At 38.9% G+C, this 21,560-nt stretch overlaps 1 protein-coding gene across 6 annotated transcripts; it reads left to right on the forward strand.

The window, feature by feature from the left end:
- The first annotated feature begins 954 nt into the window (after window positions 1–954).
- On the forward strand, window positions 955–21,370 carry LOC140784973 (uncharacterized). Of its 6 annotated transcripts, none has more exons than XM_073132633.1 (7): window positions 955–1,289; window positions 1,371–1,419; window positions 1,518–1,569; window positions 8,727–8,902; window positions 8,982–9,095; window positions 11,008–11,086; window positions 21,137–21,370. In XM_073132633.1, exons 1-6 carry the CDS (start codon window positions 967–969, stop codon window positions 11,044–11,046), a joined length of 753 nt encoding a protein of 250 aa, XP_072988734.1. In that variant the 5' UTR covers window positions 955–966; the 3' UTR covers window positions 11,047–11,086; window positions 21,137–21,370. The 6 variants fall into 6 exon arrangements, with proteins under 6 accessions (XP_072988734.1, XP_072988730.1, XP_072988735.1 ...); XM_073132629.1 differs by lacking the exon at window positions 11,008–11,086 and adding an exon at window positions 17,208–17,291; XM_073132634.1 differs by having other exon boundaries at window positions 8,748–8,902.
- Window positions 21,371–21,560: the final 190 nt, after the last annotated feature.

Raw genomic sequence — 21,560 nt, forward strand, 5'->3', positions numbered from 1 at the left:
TCAATGAAGATCGGTGCCGTAAAAAGGACCAACGATGGAACGACAATGAACTGACGCACCATAAGTCTAGGTACAACATGTTAATATCAATTTGCCGCTTTTACCTATTCCTACACAACATCCCCCACCTCCGATACACAACCCGAGGCTGGCAGTGGTGGAACTCGAGAGGCGCGCGGCATCGGTGCACTTCATCGGTGAAGAAGATTGGCACTTTGATGATGATATCGATGAGGTAAGGATGTAGAAACAAAAGATCAAGAAGAGGAAGTAGGAGATGACCCCCTTGGAGGAAAATAAGCCTCAATTTATATAGGGAAAGAGTTGTTAAGGTTTACAGATTCTTTCCGCGACGGAATCGTTGAAAAAAAAAGATTTTGCTCCTTTTGTCTCCTAAAGGTAGATGGAAGAACAATTTCGTATGTGCCAGGCATGTGTGACCCTCTCATTTTTTTTATTTGTTTTTTTTTTCTAAATGTTACATTCACTAACTCTAACCAACTTCAACATTGACGATTATGTAGCAAATCCACCTCTATCACTTGAGGGTGGCCTATTCACACTGACTTACTATATTGCTTGACTAAGTCCTCTGGATACCTATGAGTCAGATCAACTTAAAGTTGAACTAGCACTACATAAGGATGATAGGACGGACGATGCTATGCATGGGGGCAATAAATTTTGACTAGCATAATGAGCTCTAGAACTCTGGATTATGTCCTTAAACATTGAGCTTGGACATGCATAGTGGGTCAGGCTTTTGTGGTGAGCCGGATAGGTAAAGATTTAGTCCATGCCACCCATTATCATTTCCGAGTTTGGTCAGACCAGCCAGATTCGCGCTGGGCTTGGGTGGGTCGGGCCCGAGAAGGCTCGACCAGATCCAGGCCGGTTAGCCTTGATCTCAGCCATAATAAAGGTCACTGATCACCTCATTCTGGCCTTGGTTTCGAAAGACGAAGCATGGCCCAAGCTGCAGTGGCTGCTTTGCCACTGAGGCGCTATCCTTGCCCGTGGTTCATTCCCTCCCTCTTCACCGCTAAACCTCACCACTTCTTCTTTTCCTCCTTCCGCTTCACCCGAAGCACCGGGACCCATGCCCGAGGCTTGAGACCTCTCGGCGTTCCAATGGCAGAAGACGATCCAGGGGAGGAGGAGGAGACCCGCTTTGAAGAATCCCAAATGAAGAAGAGCCGGAACGAGCTGAAGAGGGAGGCACGCCGCGCTGTAAAGTGGGGAATGGATCTTGCCAAATTTTCCACTCCTTTAATTAAACGCGTTCTCAGGTATTGAACTTGTTTGGGATGTTGGTTTTTGGGAGTTTATCGGTAGCATTGTAATGACGAGGTGGGTGATTTGATTGGTAGCGTTGCTTCTCTCGAGCGTGAGGTCTTTGATGCTCTGATGCTTGTCAAGGTAGTGAGGAGTTTTTTTTTTTTTTTTTTCGGTATTGGAACTATGGAAGGTTTGTTCTTTTCAATTGGTTCATCTTAGCATGTGCTGTTGAATTGCAGAAGCTTGGTCCGGATGTCCGAGAGGGAAGAAGAAGGCAGTTTAATTATATCGGTATGTTGTCCTTGAAATTGCTATTATGTTGTTAAGCTTTTTGGCTTTTTTGCAACGTTCCTCTTCTTCTTTTCTTTGTAATTAAGAGATTATTGTTAAACATTTGATAAGAGAGGGATTTTGGATACTTGATAAGTACTCTAACTCCCAAAGTAGCTGATAATTTTGAGACTAAAATGCATCGTACTTTCTTGTAATGTACATCCCTATAAGATCAATTCAAACTTTTGGTGTAGTACTTTCTCATAATTTACATGCCTAATAAGATCAATTCAAACTTATGGTGTACAATTGGTTGAGATCTCATATATATATATATATATATTGTGTTTCAGAACTTCTTTATACGATTCTATTGGTAAGAGACATGCCCAAGTGAAAGCGTGAAAGTGATCATTCGCGATTGTCGTTGAAACAGAATCATTCTCGATTGACAGAAAATAGTCAAATACTTCATGCACTTCTCTGTCTTCTGGGATGATAAAATTGACCTCCTTGTCTGGCAGTGTAGTGTAATTAATCGAAAGAACCTGCAAAATACCCATAGACTATCAAGTGCTCATGATCACTCTAGATAATTCAATATCTCACTATGGCATCTTTACTTCTATGAGAGAGTGAGTTCAATCCCTAGATGATCTTTTGTCTGATTCCTTGTAGCAATCCCCCCAACTGTATTGTGATTCCTTTTGTGCCATGAACCGTTCTAGGGTCTGAATCATCTCGACATCAAATCTAGAGTTTAGGGTTGATGAATTAGGGCAGAGCATAAAATATGATTTTAGTGGTGCAATTGTGCTTATGAGTAGGATAAATTGATGAGTAGAACGAGAGGAATGTGTTGGTGATGGTGATTTAAGAAAAGAAAGTGCTTTGATTGATGATAACCCTGGGTAAATGTTACGTGGTAAACTAGGGCAAATTGCAAATGAAGTTTGTGGGATACTTGTCGGTGTTGTTGATAGAAAAGGACGAAGGGGGAGATGTTGGTTGGCTTCGATGATTGAGGGGAATAACCAAACAAAAGGGGTCTAAGAAGAGTTGAGATAATTGAGGGAGAAAGAGAGTTAAGAGAGTTTGAGAGATGAGAGAGATAGAGAGAGTTTAAATAGATATGATTAATCCAAAATATGTAATAATTGAAAAGAGGCTGATTAGACACATACTTATAAGTTAACCACATGTCCTAAAGACCCTAGAGAGACCTAGTACAAAGTAAATATGTCCTGAATATGAATACGAAACAAACCCTACATCGGGCACTCAAATGGCCTCCACGGGTATTCGAATGCCTTAAGCCTTGACTGGTTATCGGGCTGGGGCACTCAAATGCCTTAAGTCTTGGCTGACTGTCGGGTTGGGGCTCTCGAATGCCATGTGGGTGGCATTTGAACGCCTTCAACTCTGACTGGCTGTCAGGCTTGAGCATTCAAATGTCGAGCTATGGGCATTCAAATGCTTTAAATCTTGATTGGTTGTCGGGTTAGAGCATTTGACCATTGGGCCGACAGCGTTTGAACGCCTCAGATCGAGACCCTATTTTTTAGAAGTTTTTTTAAAACACTCCCTAACTCACTCCTTAAGCAAGAAAGTAATTTATCTAAGTGCTGAATCATATTAGTCAACCACACTTACCTCACATTGTCCTTAAAATGTAAAATAAGGGAAATGATCCAATATCTCCTCCTCAAGCTTCCAAGATGACCTATCGGTGGATCAGCCCAACCACTTTCATTGTCTTCATTTGGCTAATACCTGTATCGGTTCGACCACCTCTCAATCTTTCTCCAAAGGCTTAGATATATTGGTTTCCACGGTCAAATCAAGACTGATTCTAGCCTTGAGAACTGAAACATGAAAAACGGGATACACTCGAGTTCCCTCTAGTAAGTCGAGCCGATATGCCATTGGTCAACTTGCTCTGCTACTTAGAAAGGCCCAAAAATTTGTAAGACAACTTCTAGTTTTGAAGAGGTCACAACGTTGTTCATCGGTATGATTGGCTCTTACAAACACTAAATAGCCCACCATAAATTCCTCATCTCTATGGCCTTTGTCATATTTGAGCTACCGCTATGTGTGCTCTTAGTTGTGTAAGTAAGTCATCTCGGTCCATCAATCAAATATATAGCTCCGTTCGATCCATCGCCATTAATCAATCATATGTTTGTAACACTAGTGGAGCTCTCTCGTACACTGCCTTGAAGAGTTAACCCGTACTGCTGTGATAGGCGGTGTTATAAGACCATTCCGTCCAAGACAAATAAGTCATCCATGTCTTTGGTCGATCTCCAACAAAACAACAAAGATATTGCTCAATACTTCAATTGACAACATTGATTTGGCTGTCCGTTTGGGGATGATAGGCCGAACTAATGTTCAATTGAGTACCTTGCAATCTAAAGTACTATGTCTAAAAGTCGCTGATAAAAATGTGGTCGTGATTTGAGACAATAGTCGTTGGCATTCCATGTAGTTTGGCAATGTCACCAACAAAAGTCTTGGCGACCGTCTTGACTAAATTGGGTGCTTCAATGCTGGAAAAAGAGCACTCTTGGTTAGATGATCTACCACCACGAAGATCATTGAATAGCCTTTGGACTCTGATAGTCCCTTAAGGAAATTCGTAGAAATATCCTCCTAGACTTACTCTAGATTTGGTAACGGTTACAGCAGTCCCATAGGCTTCAGCGTTTCAACTTTTACATGTTGGTAGATTTGACATTGCTTCACGTACTTCTTTACATCGGCTTTCATCTCTGGCCAGGTACAGTTGCAAGACATCTCCTTGTATATCCTCAAAATGCCTTCGTGACCCACTGTGGAAGTGTTATAGAAGTACTTTGACAAATAAGATCAAAGTGTCAAGTCCGTCGATACCCAAATGCGCCCATAATTAACCAATATCCCGCTATTTGCATCTAACTCTGGGTCGCTTGCCGAGTTAGCTCCTACCTCATACAGAAAGCGAGCTATATCGGGGTTAGTAGTACTTGACTCTACTGGAGCGGGAAAGGTCATGAGCTTGGCGACAACGAGGTGTAATAATAGTGCATTGGCTGCCCTATTTTTGCTTTTCTTCTTGTATGAGATCTTGTATTCATATTGTAGCAATTCGGTCACCCACTTTTGTTGTGCTGGAGTGTGCATCTGCTGCTTAATAAAGTACAATAAGTAAGGTCGCCACTTTGTGATTGCATGAATAATCGCCATCATCTCACACTCATAAGTCGACATTTGTTGTGCACGCTCCGACAAGGCTTTGCTTAGTTAGGCAATAGGTATGCTCTCTTGCATTAGTATCACTCTAATGCCTGTTCTTGATGCATCGCACTCTATCACGAAGGCATCTTAAATTTGACAAATTTTTATAATAGTAAATTACTACTTCAGAATGTTGATTTATAGTAGTAAAAAAAAAGAGTTAAAAAGTGAGTGAGAAAAAGAGAAAAGAGAAATGAAAAAAAATTCATTCGAGTTCACCAAAGTATGAATTAGCTAGAGAGGCTCATTGGATTGATTGACTACTGAATGAATTCGGTGAAGTGTGAGAGTAGGAGAGTGTGTGAGAGATAGAAGGTAAAAACTAAGGTTCCAAAAATCGGTATCGGGATCGAGATCGGCTGTCCAGAAAAACGATACGTATCGGCCGTATCGGCCGCCTGTATCGGATCAGACTATTTTAATTAAATAAAATTCTAAATATTATTAAAAATGTTGAGGAATTTCTAAAAATTTAGAAAAAATTATAAGAAAATAAGAAATAATAATTACTTACATATAAAGCCTAAAAAATAAAAATCTCTCTTCCTTCATCTCTTCTTTTCTATCCCTCTAACTATTAGTCTGAAATATTCATCCTCTCTCATACCTTTTTTTTCCTATCTTTCTCTCTCTCTCTCTCTTTCTCACTCTTTTTTTTTTAATCTTTCCCTCTCCCTCACTCTCTCTTCATTTTTCTCTCTCTGTCTCACCCTCTTTTTTTTTAATCTCTCTCTCTCTCTCTCTCTCTCTCCTACTGCAGCACCTAGCAGCGCCAGGCCGAAAGGATCGGGATCGGCCGAAACTAGAATCCTTGGTAAAAACTGAAAATTTAAAAAGAAGGTAGTTCATGACATGAATTACTAATATCTCCTAAGTTAGATACGTTTTAAATTAGATCTGAATATGAAAAAATTTAGTTTCAGCTAATATTACTGATTTCAGTCAATAAGGTCGAGACTGATCGGTCGATCTTAGATTGATACGATCTCCCGTTGGGCTAAGGTTCGATCTCTTCTAATTCTCTGATCTGGACTGGATCTGGCACTGAACTTTGAAATAAGATCCTGAAAGATGCCTCCATCGGATCGACGTGAAATTTGGATATCTTGTAGCCCCAGAAAAGAGCTTTCCAACAAATTAAGTTTTAGGCGAATTGAATATGGGGATCTCGAGATATTGTCCGATTAGTGGACGAACATCAAAGGGGGTTTGATCAGGATCCATGGATGGAGGCACGAGATCCTAGGATAATGGTTGTTGGAGGTGGACCAGCGTTTGTGGGGTGGCACCGATGAAAAGTGGTGATGGAAAGGTTATAGTTGATGGAAGGGTTAGGGCAAGTGTTGGATAGATTGGAAGAAGGGGAAGGAGAGGGCCGCCTAGGGTGATTGACCGGTCGAGGGAGGTTAGAAGCGGTGTCGCCGGGGATTGAGAGAACGAGAGCGAAGAAGACGAAGGAGGCAAGACAAAACTCAATTCTTCAATAATCAATAATGATCTCTAGTTGCCATCCACATCCATTTAGAGGCTAACCAACAACTTAAAATTAACCCTAAACAATACAATTTCGCCGACCGCGTTCGAACGCACCGAGTTCGCTCTTCTTTAAAATTGCAAATGCGATGCAGGCGTTCGAACGCGCGATCAAATGCGCCTGTTTTCCACTTCTCTGGATTTGCGAACGCGATACAGACGTTCACAGTGCGTTCGAACGGGGCGTTCGAACGCACAATGCACACTCTTCACCCACGTTCTCGACCGCATTCACAATCGCGTTCGAACTCACTCCACCCGCGTTCGAACGCGAATTATAGAAAACTTATTTTTATGGAAATTAAACACTAAAACAAGAAACAAAGATACTCCTAAAGTGAATCCATGCTCGAGACGACATCGGTAAAGTCTGAATCGTATCATAGACCAAAACTAGTCACCAGACTGGTATTAGGTCCGGATCGGGATCGGTTATGGCTGATCAAGGATCCATGGTCCTAGTCTTCACATCATTGGACTAAGCAGTGCCCTTGGTCTAATTGGGGCTGTTGTGGCTCAGTTTACCGCCGCTAGGTGGGCTGTGATTTGTGATGGTTGAGCCGCGAGTCTACCATCCTATATTGCTTCAAATTGATAGGATGTAGCGCTTTTACATCAGCCCGTATATCTTGCTGCAATCCTGAGATGAATTCGAATTCATCCCTGTAGGCATCAATTGTCATTTTCTGGATGGTTTTGGTTAGCAATGCGTGGTAATCCTCTTAGTCCGAAGTGCTAAAACATCAGTAGATTTCTTGACTGAAATCTTCCTCCATATCGACCTCATGTAATGCATCGGCTGTTCGAAACTACTGGAGAGCTGTTTCATCAAGGTGTATGGATGCAAGTAGAACCTTTTGATCATTAGGAGTATCTTGCCACATGCAGTAGAACCTTTTGGTTAGGTTATACACCACATTGAGTGACAAGTAATCGAAAGGTTATTGGATCAACCTTCAAAGTATATGGCTATTATTGGACTAGCTATTGTTTATCAATTCATCGCAACAAAAAAATTATCCCATAATCAAAATCATCATCACCATCCAAATAAATTTACATCATGACAGAATAATATCTAATAGAATATTTAGAGGTTTAATATTGCTATTATCATAGTATTTAGTGAAGAATCAGAATCCTAATTTTCTATTCTATATTTGATATTTGGTTTGAGTTTTGTATAATTTACATATAGTTGTACTTATATCATTTCAACATATGCATAATTTATTTACTATTAAAATTGCTTTATTCTATCCACATTGAATAACGTTTGCCAATATGTTGGCACAATTTGAAGCGCAAGTCTTATGATCATAATTTCTGCAATGAAAACTGAAATCCCTTTGCTTTTTCTCAGAAAAAGATTGGGAAAGATATTGATTGTTAAATCTACCAGATGGAAAATCTTTTGTATACAAAACAAAAAAGCTTGTGTCATCTCATCCATTCAGAAAATGTTTATCGGACATGTATAGGTCATGTTCAATGTGAATGATGCTGGCCAACAGATTTCTTGCATCCATAGAACCATGAACTGCTTAAGTTGTGACAGATATGAATCTGCCTGTCCAACAAAAGTTCTGGTATCCGCATAAAAGGACCATATGTTTTCATGTTTGTGCTTAGGTCTTAATTTTCTTAAATATTTATATAATGTATATTGGAACTTCTCTTTTGTTGAAGACCAAATCAAAACCTAAAGCATTGGACAGTGAAAACATTAAGTTGTTGGTCTTTCAACATATTGGATATTGTTCATTGCTAACTATTTTTGGGATTTGATCCAAAATCTTGTAATTTATAAAATCATAGGCCTAGAATATTTTTTATGTGAAATTTGTCTGATGTGATGATGGACTATAAAAAATTAAGAATAGAAACACTTACTTGTCTATATATGAATTTTGTTGAACTATCAGAAGCACACTTTATAGTCTGTTACTGTTCAAATCCATTTCTTCAGATTTCTCAATATCTAAATTGCGGTGTCATTATTACAAGAGGTGTTATAAAATGAAGTCTTCTCATTAATTTCAATATTAGAACACATGGCAAAGTCATTTTCTATAGATTAAGATTGGAGCTAAGTGTTGATATTCTGCAAGTTTTGACATGACTTAAATAACTTAAATCTTGTACATTGAGCAAGATTTGCAGATACAAAATTGACATATTTTGTATTGCATCTGTTTTTCTTCCAAGAAATATTCTACTAAAACCTCCTTTTGATTTTTTCTGACTAGATTGTCTCATCAATTTCTTTTTATTTCTTTCTTCTTCATAAAAGTTGCTATATGGTCCTCTAATGCAACTTTATTTCTTCTTCATAAATTTTAATTTGTCCACTTCAAAAGTACCTATGAATTTCATGTCAGGCCAACTTCTACGGAAAGCAGAACCTGAATTGATGGATGCTTTAATTCAGGCTTCTAAAGATGGCGACAACAGTAGGCTGTTTGCTTTATCTGGTGAAGACTCATGGTCTGTTGATGATGACGACGGGGAAGAAGAAGCAACACATGATAAGGAGGTACATTACAAAGGCTACTCTTTTTACTAATATATATGCATTCAGTGACTGACATAGCACTTATGGGTGCTTGTACTAGGATAGCAAAGAGTACATGGAAATGGCAACTAGATGGTCTGGTGGCCTTATTTGCAAAGATTCATCAATCACAAATGAAGTGTATTCAATTCATAATGTGGAGTTTGACCGCCAGGTAATTCAAATCTTTAATTTTCACTCTAGCATTATGATTAGAAAATGTTGAATTTTTCTTTACCCTATCCTTTGAATGAGCATGATGTACCATATGTTTAGAGGAATAGAGAATGTCACTTTATGTGATGGTAAGACTTACCGCTTGCACCCAAATTTTCATGATAAGAGGCAAATATTCTCTAACAATAAAGGTAAGTTTGCGATATCTTCCCCTATCAAGATGCTGCAATAGTAGGAGCCTTATGCACCAAGATATCTTTTAAAAGTACTGGCATGGTAGTAACACTTGCGGAATTCTACTAGCAGAGAACGAATGGATGGAAAGAAATGAGAAATCTAGTTTTTAATAAATCATGGACAAATTCGGTACATTTTTTCTGTCTGTGAACAAATACAGAAGCAATTCCTGGGTTACAATGGACGAATTTGTACACGAAAGATGAAAGACAGAACATGCCCCTTTCCCATTGACAGCTTAACATCCACCTCTGAAAAATTCTACTTTGTTGATGAACAATTTTCCGATAATAATGCAATCCGGTGTGCACCGCATAGCTTTTTAGGTGGCTACAGATCTCGAGCCAGTTTTGCTAACCTATCGTACCAACCCAATTCCAACTTAAGCAAATAACTAAAACATAGGGACTAAAGTGCAATTACAATAATTGCGGGTCTAGCTCGAGGTGGTTTGGTTAAGTTCAAATCATATTATTCCACCACGCTTCTGTCACCTAGTGCAAAGTTAGGGAAGCGGTCTAGTATGTCCGACTTAAGCTCCCAAGTGGAGTCATCTGCAAGTTGACCTAACCACTCGATCAAGATCTTGGTCCGAGCTCCTTGGTGCTTCCTTTATTGACTCAAGACTTGAATAGACTTGGTTGGGTTGCTCTCCTCCATCAGCTCGAGTAGGGTCGGGTTGGCCACTTGGTCTGGTTCGATGTGGGCCTTGAGAACAGACAAATAGAACATCGAATGAATGCGAGCGTTTGCGGGTAAGGCCAACCAGTATGCAACTGGGTCGACTCGCTGCTCAACTCGTAAAGACCCAAAATACTTGTAGGCCAGCTTTTGGTTCAGGAATGACCTCAATGTGAACTATTGATACGGTTGGGCTCAAACGAATACCAATTGGCCCACAACGACCTTTGTCGAGGGTTTGTTTTATGTGGTTTTGGGCTGATGTAAGATGGGTCTTGAGTTTCCTCAGTGTCTTGTTTCGGTTCGCCAACTCTAGATTGACCTCAGTTCCGTTCACCGCGACAATCGGGTCATATGGATTGACCTCGGTTCCGTTCACCGCGACAATCGGGTCATATGCTCGAAGCACTTGTCGGTTGCGACCGACCATACACCACTTCAAATGGGCTCGTGCCGGTGCTGGAGTGGTGAGTCGTATTGTAAGACCATTCAGCCCACCGAAAGAAATTTGACCCACCGTCCATAATGAAGCAGTGCAACTATTGCTTGAGTCCGTAGTTCACCATTTCGGTCTGGCCATCAGTTTCGGGGTTCAAGTTGAGTCTCATCCCTTGTAGCTGAAAGAATTCAAACCAAAATGCACACAAAAATTTGATCGTGGTTCGATTGATGATCGCGGCATGCCATGCAAACCAAGGCTCCCAGTTTCGGCACTAGCTGATCCCAATCTTGGCCCAAACCAGCCAGTTGGCTGGTTTCGGTTGGGGTATCGGCCGTTTCGTCCAATGTCAACTGAAACGGGTGGGAACAAGTCGGATCTGACTCGGGGAATATCAATAATTGATGTGCCCCCCCCCACCCACCTGCCTCTTGTTCTCCCTTTTTTTCTCTTTTCTTTCTCTCTTTCTCACCAGCAACCAAGTAGATCTCCAACGACCTTGGGTGAGTTTTTCTTTTCATGTTCTAATTCCTCTTTCTCTTTTTTTTTTTAGGTGCGGCTGCGCATCTACTACTACTGCTGCTGCTGCTGAGAACTTGAGAGAGGCAGAGAGGGGTGGAAATTGGAAAGAAGTAAAGAAAAAAAAATAGAAAAAAATTGAGGGTTTTAATTTTGTAAATTTAAATTATTTTATATTTTATTTTAATTTTTGTTTATGTTTTTTAGTTACAAAAGTTACAAAATTACAATGAAAACATAAAATATCACTAGCTCTAATAGAGAAGTCATATGATACCGACATTGGGTGGTAACATTGCAGAACTATTAGGTGAGATAAAAGACGTGTTAAATGCAACTGGTGTGAAAAAAAAAGAGTGGTTGTGTTAGCCGTTTAAAAGAAAATTTAGCTAGAAGGCAAGGAAATGTAGTAGCTTGCACTCAGGTGTCCTTGGAAGTTAGAAAACAGATGTTGGCTTATCTAATTAGCAAAAAGAAGGATAAACAATCTACACAACAACGAGTCAATGATTTGTAAAGAATTGATGCATAATTCTGTACACGTTGATGATGATAGCAGTGAGCAGAGTGGGGAGGATGATGAGGAGAGAGATAAGGAGTGCAATGAAAGAGCAAAAATATGCATAGAGAGGATGAAGAGATGAGGAGAAACACTGGTGGTAACTTTTAAAGATCTAGATCAGTTCATATATAGGGGGAAAGAATATAGGGGCAATAATGCTACTCTTAAGACTCCTGGTGTTACAATAGACTTTGAAAATATTGGACCAATGGATACACATTTTTAGAAAAAAAGATGTCGTACATAGACTTTCATCAAGATAGCTCTCAAAGGAATTAAAAATGCAAAGAAACACATTAATAAGGTTATCTCTAAATATTTTTTCTATAACCATATTTCTTTCAATGTAGTTGATAGTCTTTATTATCATATTATGGTGGATGCTATACAATCAGTAGGGTATGGTGTTCAGCCTCCTAGTTTAAATGATATTGCCATTAAATATCTTGACTCAGAGGAAGATGAGTTTCGTATTTACATTTAAACATTTAAATGGTATTGAAATGAATTTGGTTGTATATTGATGTGTGATGGGTGGAGTACACAAAACAGAAGAAATATAATTAATTTCTTAGTGTACACGGGCATGAGGACAAGAAATTGGTGAAAAAAGAGTAGTCCAAGTGGTTAATAATAATGTCTAATTATAAAGCTACTGAAAATTTACTTATGATAAAAATATCTTATTTATATTGGATGCCATGTGTTGCACATTATATTAATTCAATGTTAGAGGATATTGTAAAAGAGTCTAAAATTGACATGGTCATATATGAAGGTCAGAGGTTGATAAATTTTATATATAATTATGATTGGGTTCTTAATTTACTTAGACAAATGACTGGTGGTAGGGAGATCATTAGACCCGGCGTCACTAGATTTACCACTCATTTTTTAGCCCTAGAGAGTATCATGCGCTACAAGGATGATATTTTGTAGATTTTTATATCACAGAAGTGGTCTATAAAAATTAAGAATATAAAACCTAAAAATAAATCTTTAGGTAAAACTTTAAAAAATATAGCTCTTAAAAATATATTTTGAGATGGTATTACAATTGCCACCGCAGTATTTGAGCCTCTTGTTAAGGTATTATGACTTATAGACAGTGATGATAAGTTTAAGATAAGTTTCTTATATGAGGCAATAGACATAGCAAAAGAATCAGTTAAAAACAATGCGGGCCAAAGTTATAGAAAGTGGTGGAAGATGATTGATTTTAGATGGAACATTCAACTACATGAAAATATACAAATTGCTAGTAGGCATGCTTTTAAGTTTTAAATTTTAATTTACTAATTTAGTTTTATTTATGAATATTTAAAAGTTTGAATACTTACAAATTTTAAATTTTTACAGGATATTTTCTTAATTTAAGATTTTAATTCTCTACAAATGTCAATAATGATATTGAAGTCTTGTTGGGAGTTAATAAGGTAATTAGTAAGCTTGAGCCCGATATTCATAAACAAATCCTTTGCGATAAAGAAGTAAGTTATGATTCAATTAAATAATTTTATTATTATTTGTTTCAAGTTTTAACTTTCAATATAATTAGTATGCAATAATATAATAATATATTTTTGATTTTAGATGGAGAGAAATATATTGAGAGCTGGGCAATTTAGTACTGTTAAAATTGCTGCAGCTATAGCGTATAACACTCAAACTAAATTGTGGTTTATAGGCACCAAATTTGACATCAATAGTAAAGAAGATTTTAAGTCAAATTGTATTTTCATCACAGTGTGAAAGAAATTGGACTACTTTCTCTTTATTTCATAGATTAGAAAAGTTAGTTTTTTATTATTAAAATATGAGATTGAGGGGGAGAAAATTAAGAAGAAAAGTAGAAAATGAACAACCTGATTGAGCGTATTGGTCTGGCTGCGTATCGTTTGGAGCTGCCGGAAGGGTCGAGAGTGCATCCTGTCTTTTATGTTTCATTGCTGAGGGAGCGGTTGTAGATTATGAGGTCGTTGGATTAGTTCTACCGGAGGCATTGGAGGAGACAAAGATTATAGAGCCAGTTCGTGTACTTGCTAGGCGCCGACGATGATATGGTACTAAATTAGAGATGAAGACAAGGGCAAAACTCAATTTATTCAATAATGATTCCATGGTTGCCATCCACACCTTTAGAGACTAACCAAACAATTCAAAAATGACAATTATTAACCCTAAAATCGTAAATTTTCGCCGACTACGTTCGAACGCGCCCAATCACGTTCGAATACACATTTTGTGTTCTCTGTATGTGCGAACGTGATGCAGGCTTTCGCAACCATGTTCGACCGCAGCGTTCGAATACACATTTTGCACTCTTTGTATTTGCGAACCTGATGCAGGCGTTCGTAAGCGCGTTCAAACGCACTCCACTCGCGTTCGAACGCGAATCTTCTAGAATTAGGGTTAATAATTGTATATCGTGTTTTCGTCCTACCACCCGTTACTACCACCATCATCCGCAATATATCGTGTTTTCGTCCTAGTTGCAGTTCGAATCTGCGAAAGGCGTAAATACGAAAAACGTAGATCAAGGAGTTACGGATCGATTCCACTTGGTTCGTAATTTTTTGACTACAGGAGAATATTTGGTGAATATTTTTCCTCAGTTGCGCGGACTGCTTCCTGCAATAAATCCAGATCTTGAAGGAATTATTTCATAGCCCTATCACTCGCCCCACAAACACTGTTCATCTTGACCTTGTGTTGGTTATGCCGTAAGATGTCAAGCACCTCCTATACATACCGCAAGTGGTCTTCCTATCCTTTACTGTATACTAAAATATCATAAAGAAAGACAAGCACGTATCGACACAAGAACTGACAAAAGAGGTCGTTCATCATCCCTTGAAAAGTCACTAAAGCATTGGTGAGGCTAAACGATATTACGTGGAACTCATAGTGCTCGTCATGAGTCCGAAAATCGTCTTGTGTACATCTTTGGGTTCTATGCGTATTTGATGGTATACCTATAAGCCGAGCTTGCTAAAGTACGTTGTAATGATCACCTTCCTAACACCACGATCACTGCGAGTCCAAATTCGAAGTCGGAACTAGTTTTCGGCTCACGTAGAGAAAGTTAAGGTTGCCGTGAATCTCCGAAATTAAGAATGAATTAGAGATCGAACGGTTGGATAGTAGAGTACTTTTGGGATTGAAATAAATTCGGGATGAAGAATGAATCTATTGGAGTGGATCATGCAAAGTAGACCTGAAGATATGCTGCAAACTTTTTTCCCAAAATTAACATAATGTTAATATTCTATTCGGCACAGTTCAACTCTTAATATCAGGACTGAAGCATATAAGATAATTATGTAATTTCTCCCTCACTATATGTGGACAACAGGAACTGATAAAAGTTTAAAGATACTAGAAAAGAATAATCCGGAAATATCTATTACTATGGAGAAGCATACTTGCCAATCTGAAAACAAAATTTGAGTTCTCAACCTTTCTTCTTTTCTCCTCTTTCTGGTTTTTGATTATGGCTAACTTGCCAATTGGTAGCAGCACAATGCTTGGGGGTTGTTAATGGCAATAAGGAGGCTGGGAGGATCAACCGCTGTGATGGAGCTAGCACGGGCAGCGGTGGGATCGTCGGTGTCAATGGCGGCACGACGTCGATGAAGATCCCGATGGTGGCAGCCACGAAATAGCGCGATGTCGGCGTCGTCAACGGCGACCGCTAGAGTGGATGGTGTCGACGCCTACAAGTAGGTGATAGTTGAGCGGCTTGAAGAAGGCAGTTGGGTATCAAGGTTGGGTGACTGTGTTGGCGGTGGTGCAATGGCATTGACGTGGCATCAGGTAGAGCGTCGGCGTCGAGGTGGCGTCGGGTGGACGCTGGTGTTGGGTGGAGCGTCGGCGTCGAGGCAATGTCGGGTGGCATGCTGGTGTCGAAGTGGCACCGAGGCGGTGGTGGTGGGGAGTTGGGCTAGGGCTCAGTCAATGAAGCACGGACACGGACACGGGACATGGACACGACACGATACGAACATGGCGACACGGCAAATTTTGAAAATATAGGACACGAACACGGCATAGGACACGGCGAAATAAATAAATAAATAAAATAAAAAATTGATACATCTAAAGTAAAAATTTGCAATCTAATAGTGTTAAATACATACATCAAGCTATAAGAACTAAGAAGTATCATTCAAAGAACTAAGAAGTACACATCAAGCTGTAAGAACTAATTTAAAGATAATAACAAAATTGAAAAACAATCAAAAGCATACAAAATTCTAAAAAGATATCATATTATTATTACAAGCCAAAAAGTGTAAAACATGTCCTACTGTCTAAGTAACTGAGTTCCACAAAAGTTTAAAAACTAACAATCATTACAAAATAGCAACATAAGGTAGATCATTCATCTTCAACTGCCTCATTGCCTTCATCAACAAACATTATAGTCTCCAAATTCGGTTCATCAATTGAGAAATCAGCAAACTCCAACATTCATGCACCATTAAATGAATCATAAGAATCTCCTCCAACATCCCACATCTTGGTCTCCTCTCTCAAATAATCTGGAGACCTCCTTGATAGAAGGCGAAGATTAGTATGCACATATATTAAATCTTCAGATATTTGTGGAGTTATTTTGTTCCTTTTCAATGAATGGATGAAAGAATAAGTGCTCCAGTTCCTCTCACAACCTGAAGAAGAGCAAGGTTGCCCAAATAACTTAAGTGCTAAATTCTGAAGAATAGGAGCAAAAGCACCATGAGCAACCCACCACATGTTTGGATCAAACTCATTTCTATCTGCTATTGAATCATACTCGGCAAAACTTTTGGTTGATGTGAAGAAACTAGTATACTATTGGTATGCCATTTTTCTGCATTTGGAAATAACCTTTTTAAGCATTTGTTTCTCATATTAGAAATTTCCAAATCCTTATGCGGTGGTATACGATTTGGATCCTCTTGAATCCATGATGAGCTATAATACCTATTAACATAATCATATAATTAGTAAACAATAGCAATGAAAGAACAATAAAATTTTTAATCATAAGAAAGAGGACTATAGAAATTAAATTAATCTTGGATTCAAAGAATGTGCTAAGCAATGTAATGGTGTATTGCTTTTATCCTATCTATCTACTAGGATCTTGTGCACCACTGAATAAAAAATAGATTCCTCGCCTTCTTTCTTGTTTTCATGCATAAATATGATTGTCTTCACCTTTTCAATCATTATATCCCACATTTCATATATCAAATATAAGCATGGTTTATCTGTGTCTACAACCCGTAGCATACTGTATATAGGCTTTGTGAAAACAAGTATATATATTCAATTTTATCTCACCAAATGTCATCAAGGACTTTATCTTTGACAAATTGTGCTTTGCCAATATCATCTTCCCTATAAGAACTCCATTTATCACTGATTACCATTGATTGAAGACCCTTCTTGATCTTTCTAAATTTTTTCAACATTATAATCACCGAAGCAAAGCGAGTCTTCACAATAGCAAGCAATTTTAAGTTGACAAATTTATTAAAAATAGCCAACCTCATTGAATGCTGCATAATGAAAATTTTTATGCACATTACATCCCCTGCAATTATTGAAATCCAGCTACACTCATCAAACACAATCTCATTTGCCTCAGTGTTTTTTGCTGCACATATGTTCTTCAAAGCTAGGTTGAGAGTGTGAACTACACATGGAGTCCAAAAAAATGGGAGAAAACCTTGCTTCAAGATGCATCCCTGCTGTCTTACAAACAGGTGCATTATCTGTAACCACTTGGACTACATTATGAGGTCTAATCTCTTCACTGATTTTAATGATCAAATTAGAGATAAAAAATTTGTCTTTATATTCTCCTTCACAATTCACAGCTCTCAAAAACATAGGCCCACTCTCAGTCACCGCTAAAAAATTTATAAGCGGTCTCCTCTGTGTATCAGTCCAACCATCACATACAATACTCAGCCCTTTCTCTTCCCATGTGCTTCTAATAGGGTTTAGCAACATTTCAATATTTGCTCTCTCTTATTGAAGTAGTGTAGTTCTCAACATATTGTAGCCAGGGGGCACAGATCTAGAAATATTATTATTTGCTGTAAATTGAAAGGCTCTAACATAGTAAGGGTTTCTTGCCAGATGAAAAGGCAACCCAGCTGAATAAAACATTCTTGCAATCTCACAATATAATTGATTGTGAGCACCAGAATTAAATGACTTCTCAATAGGTGTCATTCCTGTTGCTCTTTTTTTTCTTGATGTCCCTCCCATCTCGAAACCTACACCTCCAACTGAGCTACTAGAAGATGCCGCTTGTCCAAATTTTGGCAAAGGAATTTGTTTAGGCATCGAATTTTTAATTTTCAACTCGGCAATATCAACAACCCTTTTCATTTCCATAACATGTTCACTACTCACTTTTGGACAACCTCTAATTCCATGCCCACTAATTTTCAGCAAATGAGCCTTTACTCTATAATATGATCCCTTGTAGACTTGTTGACAATAATTGCATCTAAAATTATGATTTCCTTCACCTTCTCCCAATTTCTCCATCTTAGTAATATATCTCTACAAGGGAGCATTATCATCCATAGAAGATGCAGTATTTTGACTAGAATCAGGATTATTTTCAGTATTCATTTTTCTTCAACCGCAATAAAACTACATTAGTAAAGAGATATGTATTAGTAGATTAACAATTTAACGAACAGAGATTAAAGAAACTTTAATATAATTTAATAATTTAATAACAGAGATAGCGAGAGAGAATGAGAGAGAGAGAGAGAGAGGCAGTGAGACAGAGAGAGAATGAGAGAAAGAAAGGGAGGAAGAGATAGAGACAGAGAGAGATAATGAGAGAGGGAGGGAGGGAGGAAGGAAGAGACAGAGAGAGAGAGACAGCGTGAGAGTGAGACAGCGAGAGAGAGAGAGAATGACAGATTGGGAGAGAAGGAGGAAGAGACAGAGAGAGAGTAAGACGGCGAGAGAGAGAGAGAGAGAAGAGATAGAGAATGAGAGAGGGAGGGAGGGAGGAAGATATAGGGAGAGAGACAGAGACAGGGAGGGCAGGGAGGGAGAGACAGAGAGAGTGAAACACCGAGAGAGAGAGAGAGAGAGAGAGAGAGAGAGGAGAGAGAGAGAGAATGAGAGAAAAGGAGAGAGGGAGGAAGAGACAGAATGTGAAAGAGAGAGAGAGGGAGGGAGGAAGATACAGGGAGAGAGAGACAAAGACAGGGAGGGCATGGAGGGAGGGAGGAAGAGATGGAGAGAGAGAGACAGAGACAGAGATAGGGAGAGAGAAGAACCTGCGTCCTCATCGTGCTTAGCTCGCCGCACTCACTCCATCGGCCGTCGCACTCGCTCAGCAGCCCGTCGCGCCTCGGATCGTCGCTCGGCAGCTTGCTCGAGGTTTTAGGGCTTCGATCGAATCGAACGATTTCGTCGCTCAATAGTGAAGGTAAGGTTTTATTATGGGGTTTGGATGCGGGTTAATAACATTTGATCAAACTCGACCCGACCCGTTAAACAATATCTAAAATACCGCCCGTGTCCCAACAACAGTGTTTGATTTTCTTTTTTCTTTTTTTCTTTTTTTGGGAAACTCTACCCTGGGAGAGGTGTCCGTGCTTCAGAGGGCTCAGTGTGAGGTAAGGGAAGGTTAGGGATGAAGATGATTAACGGGTTGAGGGATTAGATTAATGGGTTTTGGGTTTATGACTAATGGGTTTTTTAAGCCTAATTGGTTTAATGGAGTTGGGTTAGATTTGAAGTATTTGGGTTAATGGGTCTGAGTGAGTTTGGGTTGGTTGACTAATGGGTTTGGGCTGAGGTTGACTTGGATTTGGAATAATGGAGGGAGAAAAGAAGTGGCAGTTTTATAGAAGTTTAGGAAAGAAAGGATTTGTTGGGATGTTGAGGAGAAAAAGGAAGTTTGATAGAAAGTTTATGAAAAGAGGGGATTTGTTAGCATTATACTAGAAAGGTAAGAGCTAAAAATTTGAAATTTTGAAATTTCAAAAAAAATATTCAAAATTCTTTTTTCTTTTTCAATCTATGACGAAAATAAAAATGGATATAAGTAGTAGATCATTGAATGATGCAAGAGCAATTAACTTTAGGAATCTTACGTGGTGATTATGCTACGACAATGGGTTCCTTTTGTTCCACGTCGACAGTAATCTCCTCGCTCGTCGTGCATCGGATTTCTTGGCGTTCTGGTGTTCGTGGAGCCATTGGTCATGCAAAGAACAAATTATGGGGCGGCGTAGAATCTGGGAGAAGGGACATCAATAAATTCGAATCCTTCGCTCTGATACCAAAATAATGCAAAACGTGTGGAGAGAGAGAGAGATGGAGGAGGAAACTAATGAAGAAAGGAATACGGTTTCACATCTCCACCTTAAAAATGGTTTCACACTATGGTTCTCAAGAGAGCAAAGTCAAATAATTTTTCATTAGCCTTAAAAGAGAATACAACCGGTCTATATATAAACCCACAATGGAATTAAGCAAAAGACACCTTGAGTAAGAAATAAACAAAAGACATCTTAAATAAATAAAAATCATAACCAAATCTCTATAGGGGGGCCCCGATCATCAACTGTCGGCACCTCCTGCGCTGGTACACACGCCATTGAGTCCTATCAGTAATGTCCGCATTACTTATTTCCTCAAAGGTCAAATAATAAGGTCTACCGACCCGTATCAATAGATCAGACTCGTATCGAGCAGGATCGACCGATATGGTTGATCCCAACCCTATCCATTTTGGCCGATTTAAATCGGGATTGACCATAACTTGGATCCTTGATTTAAACCGTAAAACCCAACCTGACCTAATAGAACCTCACCAGCACCAACACACACCCACACCCTCACCCCACCCTCACCCTCATGTGGCCGGCCCTTTCTTCTCGTTTACCGATCTCTAAAGCTAGCCGCAACCTTCTTCACCAATAACCCCACCTGTCTCCTTACCCACAGCTTTCACCGACCCTATACACAACAGCCACGTCCAAGTGGACTCCTCCCCTCATCCCCACGATCGGTACCTCTCCAATCCGATGCCACAATCTCCATTGTCTCTGTCAACATCGACGCTATCATCGACCTCCCCAAAGTTCATGATCACCATTGCCGCCAGTGATTGCTCACTTCCCTCCACCCTGTGCCTATTACTGTCTAGATCTTCTCTCATATCCTAGTGAAGAGTGTATACTTGCATTCAAACATATCTTTGAAAAGAAAATAATTAACTTTAAAAGGGTTGTGCACTTATCTTTTCATATTGTGTGACCTTATTTTTGGTAGGATTTCAGAATGGAACATCAAGAACATCACAAGGTCTCAAATAGAGAGAAATCAATATTGCCTGAATTAGCTAAATCTGATCTTTACAGTGAAAGCTTTTAAGTTTTTTTTCTCTAGGTTCTCCTTTTATTTCTATGTGACTGTCATTGAATTTTTTTCCTTCATACATTTGATTTACAGTAGATTCGACTGTCCACCTTTGTACATGCAAGAGATGGAACTTTTTCGTCATCCTTATAATTTTAAATGACTGCTGACGTGGTTTTATTTGTTTTAACTATTTTATTGGCAGGAATTGCGGAAACTTGTCAGGAGAGTACAATCAGTTGAAGAAGGCAGCCTGGTTGATGATAGTGATGCAGAACACGATGCTAAGTTGAACAAAGCAAAGAAGCCCCTCATACGCTTCTTACATAGCCTAGCAAGAAAAGCATTGTCTGAACTGAACTCTGAATAAAATTAGTAAAACAAAAATCTTGTCTCACAAATTTATATATATGAAAAGATCAATTAATTATGTCTTTCAGATCTAAATTTTAATTTTCAATTTCATAATAGGAAGCTAAACAGGTATTTTTGTACTTTTCCGAGATAGTAATAATTATAGAAATTCTTGCTATGCAAACTGCAATAGGTGTTGGTATTCCAGTTTTAATGTTTTGTCATTTTCTATGGCTGATTGTAATATTCTTGAATAGGTGAAAACTCGTCTAATT

Source organism: Typha latifolia, chromosome 3 (assembly GCF_019914945.1).
Source record: "Typha latifolia isolate L0001 chromosome 3, TyphaL0001v2, whole genome shotgun sequence".
In the NCBI taxonomy this organism is placed as follows: domain Eukaryota; kingdom Viridiplantae; phylum Streptophyta; class Magnoliopsida; order Poales; family Typhaceae; genus Typha; species Typha latifolia.